Raw genomic sequence first — 17,892 nt, 5'->3', positions numbered from 1 at the left:
TCACTCTGTTACGCGGCACTCAGGATTCGACCTGCCAAACTGCTGACCTTCTGATCGACAAGCTCAGCATCCTAACCCACTGAGCCACCACGTCCCTAGGGCTAAAATATTTAATTTCATGATTGGGTATGCAAATAACAAATAATTATTAAAAATGTCTACATCCCCCTATAGGTTGTCAATGTACACCACACCCACTGTTATCTTTATGTATCTGCACAACCTTTGTGCAGGATCATCAGATTGTTTTTCTTCTTCTTAACATTCATACTACTAACTATGCCTGGAAATTGCTATGCTTGGTAACTAAAGAGGAAAAAGTAAAATTGCTCCTCCCTATAGTGCAGAGGTCTTCGAACTTGGCAACTTTAAGACTTGTGGACTTCAACTCCCAGAATTCCTCAGCCAGCCACAAGCCTTAAAGTTGCCAAGTTTGAAGACCCTTGCTATAGTGCCTCACATTACTATTACATTGCAAGTGATTAAGTTATTATTGATGGGATTTTCAGCATTTTCTATGTTAACCCATTGTTGCCTGTTATAAGCATACCTTATAGGGCTGTTTTTAGCATCAGGGTCTTTGGCATGTACCCGTCCAACTGGAGCACCCGGCCCTGCGTTCTCTTCCACTTCGAGGATGTATAATGGTGCTAAAAACATGGGGGGCTCATCAGCATCCTCAACACTGATCTTCACAGTCACCGTATCCTTGAATGGCCCATTGCTGATGAATTTGGGGTCAATATATATGTTGGCTGCCTCCACCTTCAGGCTGTAGGTTCTTTTGGTTTCATAATCAAGTTGCTGGAGTCAAAAAGAAAAGAAGAAAATACGAGGATTATTTTATATATATATAACCTCAGAAAACATATATATATATATATATATATATATATATATATATATATATATATATATATATATATATATATATATATATATATATATATGTGGATCTTCGGTCATTCGGGTTTCCTCCCGCGTAGAACTAAAGGTGTAGGTGCGACGTTTCGACGGAATCCCATCCGTCATCATCAGGCTGGTGGCTTCTGCTTCCTTCTTCTGGGAGAAGCATGTGGCTGTTTGTTCCTCTTTTTTAAACTGCCAGAGGGGGTGTGTTCTGTGGGTGGAGGTGTGCTCTGATTGGGTGGGGGTTTAAAGTGGCTGATGTTTAAACCCCTCCAAACCACACAATAAGCAAACTGACACCCACTATAAAAAACATGGCACCACCACAAACACGAAGCCGAACAAAAGCAGCACAACTCACCAGCTCAGGTCTGGAGCTGGCAGCTGAGACCAGCCCATCCACTCAGAACACACCCCCACCCAATCAGAACACACCCACCATTCAAAACACACTCCCACCCAATCAGAACACACTTGGTCCCCCACCCAATCAGAGCACACCTCCACCCACAGAACACACCCCCTCTGGCAGTTTAAAAAAGAGGAACAAACAGCCACATGCTTCTCCCAGAAGAAGGAAGCAGAAGCCACCAGCCTGATGATGACGGATGGGATTCCGTCGAAACGTCGCACCTACACCTTTAGTTCTACGCGGGAGGAAACCCGAATGACCGAAGATCCACATATAAACACCCGCGAAAACCTCAGAAAACATATATATATATATATATATATATATATATATATATATATATATATATATATATATATATATATATATATATATATATATATATATATATATATATATATATATATATATATATATATATATATATATATATATATATATATATATATATATATATATTTGTGTAAATTACTAACAAAGAATTTAAAGGGAAACTGAGATGCATTTCTGACTCTTTAGTCTTCATCAGTCAGCTATACCCTTCTGAGATTCGAACCTGGGCTGATTGCATACAAGGCAGTGTTGTATGCAATCAGCCCAGGTTCGAATCTCAGAAGGGTATAGCTGACTGATGAAGACTAAAGAGTCAGAAATGCATCTCAGTTTCCCTTTAAATTCTTTGTTAGTAATTTACACAAATATATGAACTGTCCAGTGTGACTACAGCCTGTTCGATGGCCTTCAAGATAGGCTGAAAACAGGAAATAAAGATTTGCTCCATGTTTGGGGCCTAGCAAGGTAATCTAAATAGTTAAAATTTGAAACATACATACATATACATATACATATACATATACATATACATATACATATACATATACATATACATATACATATACATATATATATATATATATATATATATATATATATATATATATATATAACAATGACATAAAAGATAAACCTTCTTAGAGTTGAATTCAATCCTTACTGCTTTCATGGATCCATCCATCCCTGAGGTTTTTTTTGGTCAGCATTATATAGACGGCTTGACATTGCTTTCTCTCTGCATCATTTTTGATTTCCCAGTTTGGCCTCCACCCTGAGTTTTCCTCATAATCTCCTGCAAAGTACTAACCAGAACCAGTCCTGCATAGTTTCCAGCCTAGATTAAGTTAGCCAGATGCTGCCAGATGCTGAAACCACATCCATTTCATTTTTCTACTTACCTCCCTTGCACACATAATTCCTATATTTCTTTTAAAAGCTTTTTTTTAAACCTAAACAATATTTAAAATACCATTTTAAAATATGAAAATCATTTTAGATTCATTGAGAATATAGTATCTTCCCTACTTTTCTTTTGGGAAGAGAAATAAATTTAGGATTGTCTTTGTTTGAGGAAATATCACAATACTTTCAGAACCATGCAGATTTATAGGTAAAATGGGAACTGAAATGACTCCTTCACTGACCAATGTTCAAAACTGTGGAATTGAACAATATGAACTTAAAGGGCATCTTATGTTTTATGACCATTTCTACATCTCCAAGGTCCAGCCTGTAACCTTAAGAATTAATAAGATGTTATTAAGATTACAAGAAAAACTGTGGTATAGATGGACACTACTGTTAACTAAACCATGGTAACATTTCCTATTTTTTTTATATTATTCAAGGCATAAGTACCAGGAGGGGAGTTATAATCTGGATGCCCATGTTTAATAATGCCTGGTCTAAATGTTCCCAAGTGCTAGAGCTATTACTGATAGCATTGCTCTTATAGCAAAACAGGGAGCTTCATTCTATAACAGTTTATAGATTCTGATATCTAGTTGCTCCTGTCTGGGCTCATTTCCAATTAAAATATAGATACCCAATTGAGTACTTCCCATTTCCCATTTCCATACATACATAGACATGCGCATAGGTCTCTAACATGCATAATTATTGTGAGTTATTCTGACCTGCTCAAGTCAAAATAGATTTGTTAGCATATAAATTTAATAATGACAAAGCACCCAACCACCTAAATACACCTTAAGAATTATGGATGAACATATGCAAGGAGCAGAATGGAAAGCCATAACAGATTTCCAAAATGCTACCTTTAAAAAAAATATACCACCTTTTTCATAAACAACTCGAGGCAGAAAATATACCAATACACCTTTCTTCACCTGTTTTCCCCACAACAGTAACCCTGTGAAGAGAATTGGGCTGAAGAATAGTGACTGGCTCAAAGTCACTGAGCTATTTTTTTTCATGCCCAAGGCAGGACTAGAACTCACAATCTCCTGGTTTCTAGGCCACTACATCCAACTGTCTCTCTTTAATTTTATTTCTTTAACCCACATACAAATCAAACTAATGAAAATACCTCAGACTCAAACACATGACTCTGGTTAGTTAACAGAGGGGAGGGGAAAGAAGATAAAACAGATAGCAGAAAAAACAATAAAAAAGAGCTAATACAGGACCCAAGTTAAAATCTTCAACACAATCTAATTAAGATTTAGGTTCAACTATACATCCTTGGAATAAGAACCTTCCAAAATAGCTTTGGAGATGGTTCTAGGAATTGTAGAATTGATTTTAGGAACTTAAATGGCACCCTCTCTGCTATAGTTAGGTTGCTATAAGGCCCTGACTGAATACTGTAGAACAATCCCCCAAATATAGAAATACCGATCAGTGGAGTACTTGGTGACCTCTGAACTTGGTTGGGTTTTTTTTGCAGACATTTCATTACTCAACTAGGTAACATCACTGACTACTGATGTTACGTAGCTGGATAATGAAACATCTGAAAGAAAACAGCCAAGCTCAGAGAGCACTAAGGACTCCACAGTTCAACCCTGAGTTGCAAATATTAGTTTCTATTCTATTGGTAAACACTAATCACCTGCAATGTTGGCAAAGTCATTAGTTTTACAGAAGCCGAGCAGAGCTGTTTCCATTGCCATTTTGCATACAATGTTTAGCTTGGTGACTTTGGCTGTGAAATGAAAGAAAATGATTTTTGGAATAGCGAACTGGAAGCTAAAAGTGGCTTTTGTTAAACTGCAAGATGGAAACACAGTCCTGATCAACCCATGCCTTCTTTATTTCCCCCTTTTTTATTTTTATTTTCCTCTTTCTTTTTTTTTTCCCTTTCAATCAACAGAGACTGCATTCAGAAGGAATCTTGACAGCCCAAATTAAGTTTTCCTCAGGAAAAAAAAAAAGCATGCAGACACAAAAGAAATCCCTTGTAATTTTCACATTATCTGAAAATTCACACTGTCTTGCCAACTTGAAAATAAATGCTTCATTATAACTAAGGCAATCCCCTTCATTTATTTCCAAGTTAATATGCAGTATGCTTTGAAGAGGGAACAGCGTTGATTTCTCAAGAGGAGGATCAGTAAAAGAATAATGTACTTTTCTCCACTTTAAAATGATGTTAAGCAGCTTCTATGCACCAGTACTTTATTTTTATAATCTCTTTCCTTTCATTCTGGCTCCAAGCCTTAAGAGGTAAGAGTAAAATGGGATGCCGGAAGTTAATCATAGCTTTGTAAACAAATTATCCCAAACTGCTTTTGCTCTGATTTTTTTTTTACCATGAGTGATAATTCTATGGCTATTATATGTTTCATGATGCATGGAAAGGAAGTAAAGTATGTATTATCTATTCAGGAATGAAATGAATGCATTTCTTACCTTCTTAAGCTTCACAACGCCTTCCTGAGTCTCATAATCGGTTGTGATTTCAAACACTTCTATACCGTCACCATCAATGATGTTATAAGTGACTAAACCATTTTCTCCAATGTCTGGATCTTTGGCTTTTACTCTTCCAGCTTCCTCACCAGGGACGGCAGCTTCCGATATTGACATCTGATAAACACCTAGGCAAAAAAAAAACGGTGCTTATCAGTAAATGAGCTACTGCCAATTCCTTCGGGAGTATTTACTTTATTGACTCCATCAAGATATGCAAAAACTAGCAGAGGAAACAAGAGATTCAGAGATTCTAACTCAGATTCATGAAGCAATTCACCCATTAAAAGGTCTCTTGGCACTTAGTGTTTTGCCCCATCGCACTTTGTTTTTCTCAAGAATGGTTTAATTAAAATAGAGAAATGCTATTTTGGCAGGCTATAAGGCAAAACTCTTCTCTCAGTCATTATGGACTTGGGTGGTCTTATACTTTTTTTAAAAAAAAAACTTCTTGAATGGAGACTGTAATGGAAATTCTTGCTTTTCCACTTACTTTTTTCCCTCCAGGTTTTTTTTTTTTTTCATAGAATAAAATACACAACTGCTGCCTAAGTGAAGTCAATTCAGATGTGTGCTTATAAAAATCCATTTTGAACTAATCCACAAAACATTTGGCTCTTTCTGGAGTTTCTGGAGCACATTAACCCTTTTCATTAATCCAGTTAAGATGAGGGACAATGTGAACACAATTCAGGAGACACAAAACTGTAAAGAATATTGACATGAGGGAGGGAGGGAGGGAGGGAGGGAGGGAGGGAGGGAGGGAGGGAAGGAAGGAAGGAAGGAAGGAAGGAAGGAAGGAAGGAAGGAAGGAAGGAAGGAAGGAAGGAAGGAAGGAAATTGTTGGAATGCCTGGAAAGGCTGTGAACAAAATACTTAAAAGAGCAGCAAAGTTGAAGAAAACTGAAATAAAAGAACCAGTATTTCTTTTTATTATATACATAGAGTGCAAGCTTGACATATAGACACAATTGCCCCGGGCCCCTAAGACAGAGGAAACTGTATCCAACTATGATTTAATCCTTATAAATGATTAGTTGGGTCAATACTTGACTTCCTAACTCATTCCTATCCACAGAACTATTAAAAACAATGCCACCCCCAAACATTATAAAGGAAAACTGTCATAAAAATTAGGGATGGGGGACTGTTCATTTCACTACTTCACTTCTTTTCAATATATCAGAATTCATATACAGCCATATTGTGGGTACTGCATTGGTATTGGGTAGGCTTTAGTGGAGAAATCATACCACTATTTTTTTTGACTGGCTTGTAAGTATTTAGAGGATCACCTGGTGTAGGTACAAGTGACCTGAATGATTTGTGTACCTTGACTGGGGATGTTGAGAGTGAGGTGCAATCAGGATTGTGGCAGAGTACAAGTGAAGTTCTAACAGCTGCTAATGATTTAATTGGGGTCATGCTGTGCAGCACTAGACATTGTGCCTGAGTTTGTGTATTTATATAATTTAATCGTTTTCACTCATAAATTACCCACAAGCTGTTGATGCCTTTTATTTGCCCACATATTAAAGAAGGGTTAAATCTCCCCCTAATGCCCATTTCATATTTGATGCATCACTGATGGTTGTGTACATATTCACTTCTAAAGGCAAAAATAAAAATATGTAAGCAAATTAAAAAACCTCTCATAACTTGACACCTTCATAAACTAAATGGAGCCATCCAAAAGCAACCGACATGCAGGTTTTGTCCTTCTTGCAGACTACTGATGAAACCAGTCTAAACTGAGAAGCAACCATGAAACCTGCTTTTTAAGAACCTGGATGTTGTCTCTGCTGTGCTCACAAATTCATAAAAAAAAGATGGAGAGTTGGGGTGCTTTGCTTTGCATTTTTTATTTTATTTTAACGTTGGGTCTCTTGTCTTACAGTGCATAACTATTTCTCTCTAAAATGCATTTCCATTGCTTCCATCCTCCATCTGTCTCCGTTAACAGCATTTCCCACCAAAAGTCTAGACCACATGCCACTGATCTCAGCAGGAGCGTATTGTTAATACATCATCGTCCAGTATGTTTTCAAAATGAGGCAGCACAAAAGTCCCTAGCTCCTCCTGTGCCTTAATCCTCATCTTTGAAATGGTTCACTGTGTGTCCCTGGAAATAGTTCAACTCTTTTATGTATTTTTTTTCCTTTACAAAAGAGTTTTTTTAAAACACACACACACACACACACACACACAAAAAACCTCAGAATGTAAAATGTGCCTGAGATACCTCTTGATTCCTTTTGTACATGAATCTATTCCAGACAGAGAAAATGCTTATGGATTTGGTGGGCTTATCTGGAATTTGGGACTGTGTATGGAATAATAAAAGGATGAAACCAGGAGGAAGAGGCTCCTTCACAAAATAGCTGCTATGGCAATCGTGCACCATTGAAACATTACCATCTACAAAAATCTAAGTTGCCAGGCTGGTTACTCTCATTCAGTCTCAGCTCCTCAGATACCTTCTAGTATTTGAGTTTACCTTTGCATTTTTCTAGACAAGTAGGCACATTTTCCAGAGTATTGGCCACTACCACTTACCATTCTTAACTGTTAAGAAAGCAAGTGTGGCTCTGTTAGGACTGCCATCCTGCTTCGCCATGCTTTGCGTGCTGCCAGTCTGTCATACGCAAACCGGGGGGGGAGGAATTGTGGGGTGGGATAAGGTGGAGGTGTTAGTATTAGAGGAATCAAAACTACTCATTGTGCCATCCTGTGAGAGCCACCAGCAGTTGGACTATTACTCAAACACTTTGTTTGAATTCAATTGGATACTTAAGAGATAACCCAAGGGGGACAGTGGGAGTAAGGGGAAAGTGAACCATATGCTTTGGGCACAAAAATCTCAAATATGGCTTTGCCTCTCTGTAACCACTTGACTTTAGTAAAGTGTACTTTTGCTACTAATGGAGTCTTTGTTTTCTAATTGACCAGAATGGGACGGTTGATAGGATCTAAAGGAACCAAGTAGAATCAAATTAATATATATTACAAGCTTGTTAAGCTACAGTCTCTTGACTTTCTGATTCAAAAAAAGTTAAAATCATAACCTTATGAACAGAGACATTTAGGGATACCCTGTGTATTGCTTTGAGATTGAAGATATAACATTATTAACCAGAGATATTGGGTTTTCGTTTCTAAAGACCACATGCCACTGAAGTTATTGGAGGACAGAAGCAGGGATCTTACATTAGAAGAGCATGGGTTTCAAAAATGGTTCAAAAAAGGTGCTTCAGAACAGGGGTGTGGCATCTCTTTAAAGCAGCTTTATCTTTTTTTGCACGCTTGTGACTCCTTAAAGAGTCTGTATTTTTAATGTGATTCCTTAAAGCAGCCATGTCCTTCTTTTGACAAACAGCCTCTGAATAAATGTAGTTGCTTGAAAGACGCACTAGGGAACGGTTGCTGGAATTGGGTATGTGTAGTTTAACGAAGAGAAGAGTGAGGGATGACATGATAGCAGTGTTCCAATATCTCAGGGGCTGCCACAAAGAAGAGGGAGCCAAGCTATTCTCCAAAGCACCTGAAAGCAGGACAAGAAGCAATGGATGGAAACTAGTCAAGGAGAGAAGCAACCTAGAACTAAGGAGAAACTTCCTGACAGAACAATTAACCAGTGGAACAACCTGCCTCCAGAGGTGGTGAATGCTCCAACACTAGAGGTTTTTAAGAAGAGACTGGACAGCCATTTGCCTGAAATGGTATTAGGGTTTCCTGCCTGAGCAGGGGGTTGGACTAGATGACCTTCAAGGTCCCTTCCAACTTCTTATTATTATTATTATTATTATTATTATTATTATTATTATTATTATTATTATTATTATTATTATCCTTTTACATGTTTCAAAAGCACCTCCTCCAAATCATTTTTAGAGCAGCTCAGGCAGCCCCACCATTCTAGAAATCATTAATAATCATAATAAGAATATGATACTTAATTGCACAGAATCAATATATTACTGAATAAATGTTTGCTGGCAAATAAAAGAGGAAGAGGAGAATTACTCAGCTTCAGTGAGGCTTCTGGTATGAGAAACAGGATACACTGGACTTACTCTGTGGGAACTTCGGTGGGTTGTCATTGACATCTGTGAGGGTAATTGTCACTTTGGTGGTTCCTGAAAGCCCTCCCATGTGTCCCCCCATGTCCTTTGCTTGTATCACAACATGATATTCTTCCTTTGCTTCTCTGTCCATGTTGGGAAGAGCTGTTCGTATAATGCCTTCAGGAAAAAGGTCAGAAGAAAGGGTTCACAATAGGTTCGTCAAAGGTTTATCTCACCATAACTCTGTTCCACATCTATTCATTGGCAGATATTTGTTTAGATTATTGTACAAGAGAGAAATTGCCTTCAGCAATTGTAGCATACATCAACCTCAGGTCACTCCACCCATACTCCATAGATAAATATCTGCTATGGGTTAAAAAAACAGATGGATGAAGAATATGTTGTTTTCATAATTTAATATGAATTTAATCTATTTGCATGTCCTGCACTTAGGATAATTAGAATGCAACTTTATAGACAATTGTGAACTTTCCAGTAGAAAAAAAATGTATACATTGACTGGATTTTATACATGGGTATCTATATTCAGGGAAATACATCCATTAGAATTGCATTATATTGCTTAGAAAATGTAATGCCCCTCCCCCCCAAAAGTAGAATACTTTACGGGAGAAGAAAATTTTCAAACACGTTGTCTAAAAAGCACAAGACTGAAAAAAAAGAAAATGAAGCCAAACACAATAGAAGCATCCATCTGTAAAATTGGATTCTGCAAGAGCTTGATAAGCTTTCTCCGTGATCTTGCCTGGTCCAGCTTATAATATGATGATTGTTGAGGTTTTAATGGAGAAGTCTGAGGAATTTGATCTTTGCCATATCCAATATGAGAACGGGCATTAGGATTTGCACACAAAAGGTTGATTTATATTATCTCATCTCTGATTGCTACCAAAAACAGCTGGCCTCCCAGTAGCAAAATGTTATTCCAAGCCTGTTGTAATAATCCCAGTAAGGATTATGTTGCTGCTGTTTGTTTCAGGAAAATGAAAGTGAGGCCGCATTGTTAGAAACATCTATTGCATTTTGGTCTTTATCAGTTTTTTGGGTTTGGGATCATGATCAGAATGGGTTCACTAATCCATATGTAATCCAGGAATCAAAGGTAGGCTTAGATCTCAAAATTTCCACACTAGACATCAAGACTAGTGTTTGTTCTGTGGTGGGATTTGGTGGGAATTTGAGACATTATGATGCTATTTTCTCACTGAAGGGAAATCGTGGCTTTATTTTTCTCCAAAAAGAAAAAGAGAAAGAGAAAGAGAAAGAGGGAGGGAGGGAGGGAGGGAGGGAGGGAGGAAGGAAGGAAGGAAGGAAGGAAGGAAGGAAGGAAGGAAGGAAGGAAGGAAGGAAGGAAGGAAGGAAGGAAGGAAGGGCTACTTTGATGGCTTTATATCTAGGACATATCAAATGAGCGTATCTTAAACTGATAAACTTTTTATCCAATTTCCTCCTTATCCACAGCTCTGCACCAGCTCATATTCAAACAGGGCGAACTGAATATGAGATTCCCAAATACTTGTATAGCAAACTTTCTATCCAGCAATAGAGTAATATAGTAATGTAACAAGGGGAGATTTAACAACATCCCTTTTCAATGATGTTTGCATCTGTTTTGGATGCAAAGGTTAAGACTATCACCCACATCTTCCTGAGCTGCAAGTATATTATATTACATCCTGAGCACTTCATCAACAAAGATTTGGACTGGCCCCAGTCTGAAGTTCTGTTCTTCCTACAGTCTCACTCAGTCACCACAAAGGCCACTTCATCCTGCACCATTGCAATCGCAATTAGAAAAAGATTAGACCATTTTGAAACAAATGGTTTTATGTCAAAACCACTTAGCTAATGTTTCTTATTGACCTCCCCATCATATACTCTGCTCATATACAATCTCTCTCTCTCTCTCTCTCTCTCTCTCTCTCTCTCTCTCTCTCTCTCTCTCTCTCTCTCTCTCTCTCTCTCTCTCTCTCTCTCTCTCTCTCTCTCTCTCTCTCTCCCACTTCTACATTTTAGCTTTTTTAATCGGCCATTAGTATTTAAGTTGAGTTAACTGTTTTCTCTTTTTCCCCCCCTCTCTTCATTACCTAGTTTTGGTCTTTGAATGTATAGCAAATAAATAAAACCAGGGTACTTGGGATATGGAGTAAGGGACTAATACATTTGTTAACAAAATATACAGTAACCTCTGGAGGAATGGGGACTTTTGCTCCTGCTTCTGAGCATTTCAAGTTAGCAGCAGTGTTCAAAACTGTACACCACCTTCACACTGCTTGTGAAGGTTTGGGGCGGCTGAAAACAATGTGGACATAATTTATACTCCCTGAGTATTACCTCTTCCACATCCTGAATGCATTTTTAAGTCTTGTCCCTTCTTTCTTAAATACTCTTTGAAATGCATTAGGGAAAACATTAAAACTGTGTTTTATGCTACTATTTTTCATGAAGATTTGTAATGGAGACAACAGAAATAGGAAAGAATAGTAGTGGGGAGCCACTTCTTTGATATGTATTACATGGGATCCACTGTTGATAACAAAATATAACTTTTATGTAAGTTTAGAAGTAATTTCTTTTATAAACCCCTGGAATCATATATACTATGATGTGGTTATAATTCCCGTTAGAGATTCTTTTATAGCTTGAAAAAATTGTCAAAGTCTTCAGATATGCAGAAGGTGCATTTACTTTAAATCAAGCAAGAAAATCAAAGGTATTGTTTTCTCTAAAATAAATCCAAGGGCTGAATGCAAATGACAGATCAAACAGAAATACCCTGATGCTTTCAAAGCAAGGTTCTTAAGGCCTGTTGGAACTATGGGAGCATTTGGTAATGGAAAAGAAAGTTTTTTGATTGAGGTTGAATTAGAAATTCCAGGATTTGTCGTGTGTCTGTGTCTGTGTCTGTGTGTGTGTGAGGTTTCTTGTTCCTTGTTGTTGCTATTTTTTATTAGAATCAGCAGGTGAATTTTGTTTTATCTTCTGATCATCATATTTGGGACACATAAAGGAATCTTGGTAGTGGTTAGAATGCAGTATTGCAGGCTAATTTTGCTGATTGCCAGGAGTTCAATCATCACTGGGTCAACATTGAGTCAGCCTTCCATCTTTCCGACATTGGTAAAATGAGGACCCAGATTGTTGGGGGCAATACGTTGACTCTGTAAACTGCTTAAAGAGGTCTGTAAAACACTATGAAGCAGTACATGACTCTTAAGCACTAGTGCTATTGCTAATCTCTTTCAGGTCATTAGACAGACACGTTAAAGCCAATGACCATGGCTTGAACCTGTAGCCCAATAACAACTGGATGACAGAGTCATGTATTTAAAAATGGATGGTGATATAAACTGAATAAATTTGGAAAGTTTCTGGCTGCTCACTTCGATTCTAAAATTCTTTTTCAGTTATCACACGGTTGACCAGTACCTGTTTGTGGCTCCACAGAGAAATATGGTTGGCCTTCAAGAATGCTGTAAACAAGTTTGGCACTATTTCCATAGGTAGGATCATCAGCATCTGAGGCTGTCACCTGAATAACAGATGTACCTGCAAACAGAAAAGGGAACAGATATATAAATATATATTTTAGATATACATATGCTTTTCCCCACTTCCAAAATTTCTAGATTAAGTACAGTGCCAACTTCACCTTTCAATGGAACAATGAGAAACATATGAGAGGTGATCTTTACTAATTATACCCTGGAAAATCCACATTTCATTTCTTTAAAAGAGGTTTTACTAACAAATCACCAATGGTTATCCAACAGCTGTACCAGGGATTAAAGCAGATCTCTATTCAATTAGTATTATTTATTTTGTGGCGGGGGAATTAAACAGTTGAGTTAATTCTATTTGCTAAATGCATTTCTCCTCCCCCGCCCTTCCTTGAAATTTGTTAATATTATGATTTGGGGTATTAATTTTAGGGTTGTACAGCTCTTTGCATCCAATCTCTAAAAGTGCTTTGGAGTGCATGGGAGTGTGAACGTGACACCTGCCTGCAACATCTTAAAGCAGTCACATCTCTTCCCACGTTTGCTGTGCAAGAATGTGCTATATCAAAAGAAATAAATTATATTGCCACTGAATCTGCTTGCTTGATTCCCCCAACGTGCTAAAGACAAGGTTCCTATAACACACCTATAACTATCCAGCTCTGTGAGCTTTGTTGCATATGCAGTGATTCACTCAGCATTTTTCTGCATCTTTCAAGGGTAATTGCTTTATTGTAAAGGGAGTTTATTTGCCTGGAAAGGACATTTAAGTTATGCTTTATATTTTGTATTGTGTAAAAGCCTTAGTCAGCCAGTATTGTAGTAAATACCAAAACACTTCCATGATATACATATGATAAATGGAAAGTTACTATTGGCACAATATAGACCACAGTATAATCAGCTGAGATTGGCAAGCTAATTATGGCAAGCTAATTATGATCTGGTATTTGGTGCATAAGTCTTGTAGATGCACATGCAAAATTTTGCTGTTTGTTTCCTTTATGGATAAAAAATGATGACTCCTCCCCCTAAGGACTGTTATTTGTCTGTTTAGAAAAAAATCACAAGTGGGATTGGATTAAGGACAGCTGTTGTTCTAATTCTTTCCAACTAATGAAATGCTGGAAAACAAATAATGAAAACGAGGCAGAATCACTCTCCCCAAACCAAGTGGAACAAGACCAAATTTGGGAACAAGCCAGCATAAGAGAGACTGAATTTGAAAATGAGCCAGGTCAGGTCAGGGGCTAAGAAACAGTCCATTAAAATTTCTCCCAGTGCCATCCTGATTTGATGTGTGCAGTGCTTGAATATAAAGCACATTTGCTGGCTTTGGAACACAGAAAATAAGGATGCCATGGGGGGGGGAAATATAATGCAGCTTTTTTCTTAACCTTTGGCATGATCTGGCCCATTTTGATCTGATCTGGTCTGAGTTTTTTCATACATCTTCTAAACGAGTCTTTTCCTGGGCTTGAATATGCATTTGAGTTAAGGAGGCATTAAAAGAGATAAAAACCCTTGACAATTCTTGCTGTTGTCACCTTAACACCGTCCAAATTCAAGAGATATTTTTGAGTCCCGATGACTATCAGGCAACCTTTTGGAAATTAGTCTATTAATTGCTGCAAGTACAGGGAAAGGACATAGACCAGATCCAAAGCAGCTTTGTCTGCTCCAGAATTGCAATAGGAGAAGCAGTTGGTTAGCATTTTTGGAAAATTGCTGATTTCTCCATTCTAAGTCTCCTTTGTTCCTCCCTGAAAGTCATATACCAATAAAAAAGGAGAGCTATTAGCAAAGGCCAGGAATGAATTAATAAAGGCCAGGAACAAATTCCAGAAACTCGGCATGCTTTCCAAAACTTGTTTAAGTCCCCGGTTAGCTGTGTCTTGCTTCTCATAAACAGAGGAGCTGTTTCTTCCGGATTGTCGAAAATTAGCTGCTTTAAGTGTTCTCCAACTGTCACTTAGCCAACAGCTATTTCATAATGCTACCTGAATTGTTTTCATCCCTGGTGGTCACAATAAAAGCTGCAACTTAGCTTGTTTGTTTGTTTTTTCTCCTCATCTTCTCTCCCCCTTCTATTTTTATTTTGCAGCATAGCTTTTAGATGATCAGAACAGAAGTCAGGTACTCTCATTGTTCATATAAATAAAAGCCTTTAGATGCACAAATAAATCTCTACCCAGATAGCAGTGTTTCATATTACTTACAGTCAAAAGGGGAAAAACAACAACACTGTTATCCATGCATGTAAGAAGCTAGTGTACGAGGAAGAAATCCATCCAGATTTCCTCTCAAATAATTTAAATGGGAAATCTTTCATCAGCTGGAGAATCCTTAGCATTGTCTGAAGGAATATGGAGCCTTGTCCTACCACAATTGATTTTATTCAAGGCAAGGTACCAAAAGCAAGATACATTTCCCTCTGGATTATCACTCTTCCAAACAAAAGGACAAGAAACAAGTAAATGCCCCTAATCATGAATTTTAAAAATGTCAGGGTGAAAGATTTGCCTACAATTGCTCTGCTTCTCAGAAACCAGGAGAGGAGAAATATCTGTCCCTTCCCTAGGATAGCAGAATAAAAACTACTCCTTCAGCCATTGATTTTTTTTCCACGGTGTTGCAGGCCTATTTTCAAAGTTGTGATTTCCTTCTTCAACAATACTTATGAGAATTAAGGCCAGACAACTTTAATCTGGTCTAGTGGTTAATGCACCAGACCCAAAAACCAAGAGACTTGAGAGTTCTAGTGTCGCCTTAGGGATAAAAGCCAGCTGGGTGAGTTTGGGCCAGTCATTCTCTCTCAGGCCAATCTATGTCAGAGAGTTGTTGAGGGGAGGAAGTAGCATTGGGTATGTTCTCCACCTTGAGTTATTTGTAAAAATAATAATAATTGGATACAAATAAATATGATGTAGTCTAACCCTAGGGACACAGTGGCTCAGTGGGTTAGGACGCTGAGCTTGTCGATCAGAAGGTCAGCAGTTTGGCGGGTCGAATCCCGAGGACCGCGTAACAGAGTGAGCACCTGTTACTGGTCCCAGCTTCTGCCAACCTAGCAGTTCGAAAGCACGTAAAAATGCAAGTAGAAAAATAGGGTCCACTACGGTGGGAAGGTAACAGCATTCCGTGCGCCTTTGGCATCTAGTCATGCCGGCCACATGACCACGGAGACATCCTCGGACAAGTACTGGCTCTTCAGCTTTGAAACGGAGATGAGCACCGGCCCCTAGAGTTGGAAACAACTAGCACGCATGTGCGGGGGAACCTGTACCTTTACTTTGAGTCTAACCCTATGCTATATGCAAATACTAATTGATAATCAAGTAATTGTCCAACAGTGAAGTTCTTGGTGCTCTCTGAGCTTAGTTGACCAACGCCTCCATAATTCAACCCACACCTACATATCTTCCTTTCTAAACATCCACATCCCAGCAGGAGAATAATAGGGCACGTTTGTGTTACCTACCCACATTGGATCTCTCTGGTACATTGGCATGATAATTTTCATGAAGGAATTCAGGAGGGTTGTCATTGATATCTTGGACTTTGACAATGAATTCTGAGGGTGGCTCTAAGGGCCGGTTGGTGTTTCGGTCCACAGCTTGGGCAGTTAATGTGTATTGAGCTCTTTCTTCTCGATCCAATGTCTTTGTTGCATGGATGTTCCCTGATTTGTCATCTATAACAAAAATAATGCCCGCTCCTTCACCTGAGAGAATGTATTTGATGTTCCCATCACCAGAATCAATATCTGAATGAAGCTGCAAAATGAAAAATAAATATTCACATAAAGTCGCCAAAGCCAACAAAGGCTACTGCTATGCCAAATATCTCTAATATTTTCCCAAAATATTCTTCTTCAACTTTCACGGTACATAATTACAGTCTTTTCTTTTCTTTTCAAAGAAGGAGAAAGAATAGTTTAATTTCCAAGGATGGAAGCCTACCTAAAGATGTTTGTTGATTATACAATTCATTCTCTAGTGGTCCATTGCCTCCCCTGGCTTTCTACATTTCAACCCAAATCCATTGTTTATTTCCACATTGCCCATCAGTGACTATGGATCACTGCTTAGGATGTTCTGCATTTATTGAGCCTGCCTAATTTCTGGAGCAGGTTTATCAGACTAAGCCCAAGGTATTGAAATTTACTTTGTTGTATTTGCTTGCTTGTTCAGACACTATGCTAATATTGTAAAAATATACTTGAGCCCTAGTAATGGCATCCATGCTGTATTTTGGGTGTATTAAACCAGGAGACTGAGAGTTCTAGTCCCATTTTAGACCTGAAAGCTAGCTTGGTGAGTTGGGGCCAATTACCAGGAGACTGTGAGTTCTGATCCCATTTTAGCCTGAAAGTTGGCTGAGTGAATTTGGGCCAGTCAATCTCGGTCCACTATGTTGAACTTGGGTGACAAGTTGGGGTGACAAGTTGGTTGGTCAATTCCTATTCCAACAAATGGATCAATCCTCAGTTGATCTGAAAAAGTGGAGCCTGCACTTGCAAAGGCTGGGAAATACACACACACACACACACACACACACACACACACACACACACACACACACCTTTATATCATTAACATTGATACTTTTGAAGCATTTACAAGACAGTGGTCATCACAAGCACTGGTATATTATCTGCTCAAATTTATTGTTTGGATTTCTTTTATAGTTTTTTATTCTAGAATCAATGTTCCTTAAGGAATGTATAACTTGAATGTATGTTTTGATTGGAACAATGGATCATAAAAATTCAGAGGAGTGTAGAAATTGAAGAATAATTACATTTTGAAAGACCATAATGTTTATGATTACATTCCATATTTGGAGAACTTTAAAAGGTATTTTGGATTCCATACCAACCATCATTAAGAAATTCAGTAGAATTAGCTTGGGGATTAGTTAAAATCATATTGAAATCATCTTTGATGATGAAAATGAGTTTTGAAATATATTATCTGATCTTACATCTGGTGATTAAATAACGTATAATTTTCCTGTCCTACATATTTAATTTGTCCATCCTCTCCTTCAGTTAAATGTATAAGCTATTTTAGAATGCAAAACATAAAAGCAACATATAATCAGAGACATAAAGAGCAGTACAGACCATAAAACAAGGCAGTAAAGCTCAGAAACTACAATTAAAGTCAATATCATATTCATTTTAACTTAGAATGTGGTACAGAGTTTTGAT

The 17,892-nt window shown here is 37.9% G+C and overlaps 1 protein-coding gene across 2 annotated transcripts in view; it reads right to left on the bottom strand.

The window, feature by feature from the left end:
* Positions 1 to 17,892, bottom strand: part of CDH11 (cadherin 11) — a 117,544-nt gene that overhangs the window by 21,656 nt on the left and 77,996 nt on the right. For both annotated transcript variants that reach the window (XM_081336271.1, XM_081336270.1), the window contains 5 exons: positions 16,159 to 16,453; positions 12,607 to 12,726; positions 9,163 to 9,330; positions 5,030 to 5,217; positions 551 to 804 (listed from right to left, as the gene is read on the bottom strand). In XM_081336271.1, the coding sequence (XP_081192397.1) occupies positions 551 to 804; positions 5,030 to 5,217; positions 9,163 to 9,330; positions 12,607 to 12,726; positions 16,159 to 16,453 (1,025 nt within the window). The remainder of the gene's footprint in view (positions 1 to 550; positions 805 to 5,029; positions 5,218 to 9,162; positions 9,331 to 12,606; positions 12,727 to 16,158; positions 16,454 to 17,892) is intronic.

The sequence above is a fragment of the Vipera berus genome (genome assembly GCF_964194415.1).
Source record: "Vipera berus genome assembly, chromosome: 10".
NCBI classification, from domain to species: Eukaryota; Metazoa; Chordata; class Lepidosauria; order Squamata; family Viperidae; genus Vipera; species Vipera berus.
Note: the sequence above shows the minus strand (reverse complement) of the source record. Positions and strands in the feature narration are given on the sequence as shown.